The sequence below is a fragment of the Ostrinia nubilalis genome, chromosome 18 (assembly GCF_963855985.1).
Source record: "Ostrinia nubilalis chromosome 18, ilOstNubi1.1, whole genome shotgun sequence".
In the NCBI taxonomy this organism is placed as follows: domain Eukaryota; kingdom Metazoa; phylum Arthropoda; class Insecta; order Lepidoptera; family Crambidae; genus Ostrinia; species Ostrinia nubilalis.
This window is the reverse complement of record NC_087105.1, coordinates 13,779,254-13,787,832: the sequence shown is the minus strand read 5'-3', so window position 1 is coordinate 13,787,832 and position 8,579 is coordinate 13,779,254. Positions and strand designations below refer to the sequence as shown.

Sequence of the window (8,579 nt, the reverse complement as noted above, 5' to 3'; positions counted from 1 at the left end):
GGTTTTAATGCTGGCGCGTACAATGATGTATTTGAATTAAAGATTCGTTGGTTCTGAAATAGATAATATCCAGGAACATTAATTTGAATGTCTAGATCAGTGGTTCCTAACCTGGGGGGGTAATTGCCCCCGCAGGGGTAAAACAGAAATTCTAGAGGGGTAACACAGGATGGCACGAAAAAGTATTAAAATAGCAATAAACAAAATAATAGTACGGTATAGGTCGCGCCAAACTTATTTAGCAAAAAATTGCGTGGTGGGGGTAAAGGACAATGTTCGTTCTCCATACATTGTTCGCCTAAAGAACCAACAATTTTGACATATTACTACCCGAAAGCGAAATAATACGATTCTGTGTGTAAGAACAATGATTCCTGATGGACACTTGCCATAAAATTAATGATTAAGAATATTAAATCACAGCGATTTTATAATATGTCGTTTATGACAACATGGCGTCTAATGTATTGTGTGAATGTATGAACACCGACATGCGAAAAATGTTTTGTATTGTAGTTTCAGCCAAATCGTATATAATAATGGAACAGGTTTTAGAAATATAACTCGATATTCCACTTTTATAACATGCCTACATAATGCACGTAAATAAATAGCATGAATCATAAGTTGTTTTCCACCATTGACATCTGATACAGCAAATAACAAACTCCTATTGTATTGTATTTATCGAAGCCAAATCGTTTATGAAATGGTTTTGGAAATAACTCGGCGTTCCACTTTTATAATATACCTAGTACCTACATATTGCAAATAAATATGCACGTAATTAAATAACATGAATCAATTTTCTCTCCATCTTTGACATCTGACACATGAAATAACAAACTCCTATCTCCTTGGCCATACCATCTTTAGTCTATGCAAGGAGCAAGAAGTTTGGTCTGCAAAATCTAGTTAATCTCGTAAATGGATTTTTCCATACAACAAAGGAAAAACCTCATGTTCCTATATAATATTTTGTAATGAAGGTTAGAAGTATAATAGTGATATTTTAAAATTCTAACTTCTTAAACATAACAATGTCTCGAAAATTGTTAGGACACAATGTGTCTTAATGCAATACAAATATTATTCATTGGAATTTATCTGAAGAAGAATTAGTAAGTGAAACTCAGGTTGCGAATAAGTATATTTATTAATAATAACAAAAATAAATGTGTCATACCTAAATACTTAAACCATAGCCTAAAACTTATCGATCTTCCGGAAAATAGTTACTTAAATCACAACGCAAAAAGCAGCTATACTAAACACTTGCCGAATAGTACGCGTTTCCTTCAAGATGAGCATGATGCCTCAGTGGGCCCATCGTAATAAAAATATTTTTATAACAATGTGGGTCAGTTACTTGGCCATGCCCGTAGCTGATCTTATACCAGCCCTCGAACTGCGTAACCACCAGAGATGTGTAAGGAAAGTAAGGGGGATATACTTAATATCTTAATAATATCTTTGGACAATTTCACACAGCGCTATCTTGCCACAAGTAAACAACTAATATGCTTGTGTTTTGGATGCTAGCTTAACGGATATTCTGCTTTAATACTTTTTTAATACACATATTATACATGGTAACACCATGACCTGTCACAGAAATTAAGAGTCATTATTTCAATTTCTGCCCGGCCGGGAATCGAACCCGGGACCTCTCGGCATAGTAGTCCGTTCCGAATCACTACACCAAACGGCAGATGATGTATTTGTAAAGAACCAACAGAATCGAATCGAACCAATAGCAGAGGTAAATGATAGTATTTAGTTATTTTTACCTGTTTGTGTTTTTTCATCTCGGCTTTAAGGCTGCGTTCCACCAGAGATGTGCGAGGATGCGTAGCGAGGGATGTGTTGTAAACAACCTCGAGGTAAATGAATCGATTCTATTGATTCTTTACAAACACATTCTTTGCTACGTATCCTCGCACATGTCTGGTAGAAACGCAGCCTTAAAGCCGAGATGAAAAAACACAAACGTAATCGCGCCGTGAGTTCTTAGCCTAAAGCCGAGATGAAAAAACTACACTTACATATTTGTGGTTTTTATATATAAAAATAACTAAATACTATCATTTTGCATTTCATCAATATTTTGAAGCAAAATGTCGTCCAAAAACTGTGCCGGGGGGTTTAGATTCTCTTGGAATCGGGCCCAACTTAAATACCATATAATGGTCATTACATGGGCGCAGCAACCTATGGTTCTGCGCCCAACAACACAATTGCAGCAATATTGCTTAATTGCGTATGTCCCAATTTCTGATCCGTCAACCAAAACATAAACAAAATAAGTTTTGTGACTGATGTGGCGGCTGTGTATTTTTCCCCTCAGTAGCCAAACATTTTCAGAATGAAGCAAATGTAATTCAGTGACCAACTGTCGGTCAACCTCCCGACAAACTTCTATAATATAGTTTCCGTCTTGGCGAATATGCTCCCCATAGTAAGATCTCGCTTGTTTAATTTGATATACGCCTAACGATATCAAAATTAAATCGCTATATTCCAGTTGTGGAAAATTATTGAGGTTATTTATTTGAACGGTTATGCTTTCAAAATTAGCCCTCTTTCGATTTAAATTATTGGTTTCCACAAATTCTGCCAACGTATTATTTGTAAATATTTTTTCTTGAATAACTGAGACGATTTCTCTAGCGTCATCTCTGTCTACTAAAAGTGGATGGAATCTGTTAATTAGAGCTGCTGCTACTTTAAAATCGGCCATTAAATGTTTCGACGCTTTGTTAAAATAATCCTGCCGTAGCAATTTAAAGTCTCTTTTGAATCTCCCGTTCACAACCTCTACGACCCATCGACAGAGAGTAACTTTACGGGACTCATTGGCATTTTCAGTATTCATTTGGTATTCCCCCGATTCTAGTGATAGAGGGTAATGCACCGAATAATGTAGGTTTTCTAAAATCGGAATACAGTCTCGAAATCCTCTGTCAAGAATAAATATATCTCCTTCTTTAAAATACTGTCGTAGAGGTTGTGAAGGGTCCCTGACCTCATCTTTTAATATGTCAGCGTCTGATTTCGTTGCAGGAAACGGACCTAGCACGTCGACAATATAACCATCGCAGCATACAATGAGGAACGGTTTGACCAGGTTCCGGTACTTGTGCAAAGAATACGTCTTTTTTTGATAAGAATAATTGGAGCTCTTTTGTACATATATATATGTGCCATCCATTATTACAATTGCCTTTCTATCTTCAATATTACTTCCTGGGTTTCCGAATAAGGCATTGGGAATATATAGATTCTTTTCGGCAATTTGGTTTCTCGATATATGTTGAAGTCCTAAATGTTGCGGAACGAAATGCTCTGTCATAACATCTCGTGCTTTATTTAATAGCTTTGTTAAAGTCGTTCTACTCATATTCAACAATGTGGAAATTCTTTCGTCTGAATCTCCAGTTCGTAATTTCATTAAGTATGCACCAAGTGCTGTAGCACGGTTTCGGAATTCAGGCAATTCTGCTTCTAAGTCTCTGAATTGCTGTTTTGTATGTCCCAACCAATAATAAAATAGATTTTCATCCATCCCATCAATATCATTAAAAGTAATTGTGTTTTTATCACTTTTTAGTAATTCACAAAAATCTTCAATATATGCAGCTGTAAAACAGTGATTTGAAGTTTCTTCAAACAATTGTAACCATTCCTGTCTTTCTAAATGGAAGCTGCATATGCGACAATCTCGTGGAATATAGTATTTGTGGTCACTAAAAAGCCTTACTCGTAACATATGTGGAACGACTTGTTGAGATGTACTGGTACAGGTTGGAAACATGCAGCGTGCATGTGTATAAGGAGCTCTTGAGTAATTTTGTAGTATAATTCTATCAAGTTGTGGAACATTATTAGCTCTTGTTTCATTCAAAGCGGCCTCTGCTCGCTGGTAACATCTATGACATACGCGGTCTGACGGTTGAAGCTGTGGAAAAAAATAATATTATAATACATAGTGCCTTAATACAAAAAAGTTGAACGCGTGATGAACATTGGTTTAAAATAACAGTTCCATACCAAATGTTAATTAAACTAGTGATCAACGCGACTTTTTGTAATAGATATGGATATAGAGTTTATTACTAATTGATGGTGTTTTACCTGACGAGGTTGAACCCAATTTTGAACAACGTGTGAAATGTGGCGATAGACTTCTTCTTGCAAATCGTGACTTCGAGCATTAAACAATGATCGACCACATATTATGCAAATGTTTTGGTGACCCACAATGGGAGTAGTATCTTCTGAGGCTGTTGCAGCACTTAATCTTTCAGATATCAATGTATGACATGCATCACAAATGAAGTCAGCTGAAGTAGCCTGTAAATTAAAAGAATTATTTCGTCAAGAAAAGAATAAGATTCATAAATTATCTCAAAGTGATAAAAGTAAACAAATTGTTTTACTCTTTTAAATAGGCATAACACTTACCACTCTTGGTGTAATCTGTTGTTGTACTTGTAACAGGATTGCATTATTTTCTACTAAAACATGTCGTCTCAATCGGGTCACATCAATATTACAGTTAATACATCTCAATGGTACGCCTGAAGCTGCAGTATCCCTTGATGATGATGGCAATGAATAATGTTTTGCAGATCTGTCAGCTCTTTGCCAACAAGGATGACAAATGTGATGTGATGCACGAACCTAAAATCGTATTGTAAATGAATTAATTACTGATTTCTGAGTTTCTGAAAATAATTTCAGTATTTTAAAAAAATTCATGCCTGCAATGGTAGAAGTCTTTCCAAGATAATGTTTCTGATTTTCACATGATGTTCAGTATCTGTTCTCAATGCAATTAATTGATGTGATCGTTTACGAGGTGGCAAAACCACTTTACAAAGAGCACAGTTCCTCCCACCTGAGCTCGAGTTTGTAGTTGCTTGACTGGCTTCAGTCCAACAAGTCGTACATATTAAATCATGAGGCTGCACCTGGAATTTTATATAATTTTTAAAGGCTTTAAATAATTTTATAAAACATATTGTCTATTTTTTAAAGAAAAGTATTTTATAACTAACCGAAAGTGGAGCCCTCCATTGTTGAATGCAGTGAAGAATCTGTTCATCTTCCAGCACCATAGAGCCACTAGCTGAGCCACAATTTACACAAAATATAGATTCCATCATTTCCATCGTTCGTTTGTAATGAATGCAGATAATGTACCTTAGTACAGTCCGTGATTCAACTCACATAGGTCCTTAAAGAGAGATATCGATACAGTTATTCAAGTAGTTGTTATTTATAAAAAATACCTACATCCTACATTTGAAATTGTTTTTTCCAAATGGGAAACTGCTGGATGATGGATACAGTGCCTGGCATGGAAAATCGCACATCGACCTTTTGTGAAAGAGATTTATGGAACATGCAATGTTTTTAATTATGCGTATATATATATTAAAGAACCCCATGTAGAATAGATTACAATTTATTACAAGTATGTTAAAACTAGCTATGACCGCCAAACCTGCCACAAAGCCCGCCAGCCCCCACCTGTGAAGGTTTTTAAAGATGTCCCCTGCATCGTAGTTCGGGCAAATGCCTCGACGGCCCCCTGTTCACTCAAATTGTGGGTTACAGGTTGCCCGACAGGCTCACCGAGAGATCTGCCGCGCTTGGGTTTCTGTCTGCGCTGGTAAACTAGTAGGCCCCCCGGTGACTGGAGGGCGTTTCCCTATTCACAACCCGGAGATGCGTCCTATGGCAGACCAAAAACTGCACACGGAACTTTATAGATGTCCAACACCGTATGAACTGAAAACCACGGAAAATCGGCAATGATTACCGAAAAACCGATTTTAGAAAATACTTTCGGTTCTGATTAGGGCATGTAATATCGGAAGGTTTCCGGTACGTGGCTTCCACTCCAGAACCTTGCTGCCCCATCGGCCATCAGTTTTACGTGCTAGGGCGGAGTCGCTGGAAGACCTCGGCACAATGCTCAAAGACCTTAATCGAATCTCCCAACAGGTAGGCCTTCGGATGAACATGGACAAAACGAAGCTTATGACCATGTTGCACCCTACCTGTTTTCGCTTGGGAGCTCGATTCTCGAGATTGTTGACAAGTATGTCTACCTCGGACAAACGATTCAGCTAGGTAGATTCAATTTCGAGAAAGCGGTAAATCGACGAATCTTACTCGGCTGGGCCGCTTCCGGGAAACTACACAACATCTTTTCGTCCAAAATACCTCAGTGCTTAAAGACGAAAGTCTTCAATCAGTGTGTGTTACCAGTGATGATATACGGCTCGGAAACATGGCCTCTTAAAGTCGCACAACGTGCTATGAAGAGGGCTGTGCTTAGTGTTTCTTTACGAGATCGAATCAGAAATGAGAAGCTCCGTAAACGAACTAAAGCCGGTGACATGATGACGGAATAACCTCGGAGCTTCTGAACGCGGGTGGTACACCGATACTGAAGGTCCTTCAGAGGCTCTTCAACTCCGTCTTACTCGAGGGAATAACGCCAGAGGCATGGAACAGAAGCGTGGTGGTGCTCTGCTTCAAGAAAGGAGATAACACTTTTACCGAAGAATTACAGACCCATCTCACTTTTGAGCCATGATTTCCAGCCTTCCGAACAAGCCAGTTTCCGGAAAGGTTATAGTATCATAGACCACATCCATACGCTGCGGCAGGTTATAAACGCAGCGTGAGACGTCCACCCACAAGGTGGACCGACGACCTGATAAAGGAAGCAGGAAGGCGCAGATGCAGACTGCTACCAACCGTGCGATGTGGAAGTCATTGGGGGAGGCCTATGTTCAGCAGTGGACGTCCTGTGGCTGAAATGATGGTAATGATGATTGTGCCTGTGCGAAGCAGGGGCGGATTTAAAACTCCACTAAATTCTGAAATCATTTTGCATGAGCCACCCGGCATTCCCAGAAATAACAGTTTGAATTTTCGCGTTAAAATGGGCTGAGAGTTCTGATGACGAAAGTCTTATAATGTCACTTAGTCGGTTATGAAAATGTTTTATTTTGTTTATATACCTATATTATAATCCTGATAAATGTAGCTTTCAGGACATAATTATCTTTATTTTATTAGATTATCACCAGTGGTTTAAAAAAATACTTTTTACTTTTTGTGAATTTTATTGTGCTCAATGAAATGAACGAAATGAATCTGCCATCCTTGAATTATCCAAAAATGATACCACACTTGCCCTAATACCTATAGGCTGGTTTTAGTATCGCGCTGACTGCTCGCTGATCTTCGGCGCTGACAGATCAATATGTATGTAATTGAAGGGAAAGTTCCTGAGTGACGCTGATCGCTCGGCGCCGACGCTTCATACATTTCGGCTGTCAGCGCTGACGGTCAGCGTGACTCTAAAACCAGCCATAGTTTTGAAAGTGAAGCGCGGCAGAAGGAAACTTGCCCCCCCCCCCCCCCCCCCCTGTCCCGATGTCTACCGACGGAAATCCACTCAGAAGCATCCAAAGAACCACCGTTGCAAAAATGAGCCTACTATACCAAAGTGGAGGTGTCTCCATACATACAAACAATTGCACTAAATTCCCTATAATAATATGTGATGATTGCCGATGTGCAGTTTTTCCGCCACGTACTATATTTTGTTTTTATGACGTCTTGTCCATTATTTTCGTTTAATCAATGTCTTTTTCTGTGACACATATGAAAAGTATTGATAACTTTTTTTAAAAAGAGGTAGATACTGAAATAACAATGTTATTTACGTTTTTAAGAAAAAACATCGATTTCACAGTATCCGATTTTCATCATAACAGCATCAGCAAATACATAAAGGTAGCAGGAAGGCGCTGGATGCAAGCGCCTTCCTGCTACCTTTATGTATTTATTTTTATAAGTTACATTATCTAGGTGTAGACACTGAACAGAAATCAAATCAAAAATAAACATTGAAGAGACACTTACATGTTTAAGAACACCAGGATCAAAGTAGTCTATATATAATAATTATCATTCTTCCTTTTTCTTTAAAATATTCTGATGTACCTAACTAATTCAATCCAATTTAAAATTCTTGTTACTCTACGACGTACCTTTTTACGTAGAGTGTACGTAGTTTGGAACAACTTTTAGTTCGGTGTTGTAACGGCGGCACCTCTCTCATTTACTTTTTCCAATGGTACGAAATGGGCACCACATTGTTTGAGATATTTGGAACTTTTAGCAATACGTCAATTAACTTAAAACGCTATTTTATTGAAATAAAAATACAAGAAGCCTGATGCCATAGCAAACTGAAATCGAGTTAGTGACAGCTGACGTGACATCATTGTCGGCATTATGAAAGATAGAAAGAAAGAAAAAATGTTTAATCAGTATCATCGACAATTTGACACAAATAAGGATTGAACAACTTTTAATTGAATTATTAAAAATAACGATTCTTAATTTAAGAATTATCGATTAAAATAAAATATGTATTTGTTTTTTGTATTCATTTCTCTTACTTTAACTGACATTGGATTTAACATAGGATTTTGACACTATTACAGATCTATGATTAATGAAGACTCCATGATGTTGTCATTACCAAT

General features: G+C 37.7%; 1 protein-coding gene across 1 annotated transcript; it reads right to left on the bottom strand.

Annotated features, from left to right (window-relative positions):
- Positions 1-1,137: 1,137 nt before the first annotated feature.
- On the bottom strand, positions 1,138-7,414 carry LOC135080779 (uncharacterized). The gene is made up of 5 exons (XM_063975504.1): positions 5,061-7,414; positions 4,764-4,973; positions 4,465-4,683; positions 4,135-4,353; positions 1,138-3,958 (listed from the first exon to the last, which is right to left on the bottom strand). The coding sequence occupies exons 1-5, from the start codon at positions 5,172-5,174 to the stop codon at positions 2,075-2,077; spliced, it is 2,646 nt and encodes an 881-aa protein (XP_063831574.1). The 5' UTR covers positions 5,175-7,414; the 3' UTR covers positions 1,138-2,074.
- Between the last annotated feature and the right edge of the window lie 1,165 nt (positions 7,415-8,579).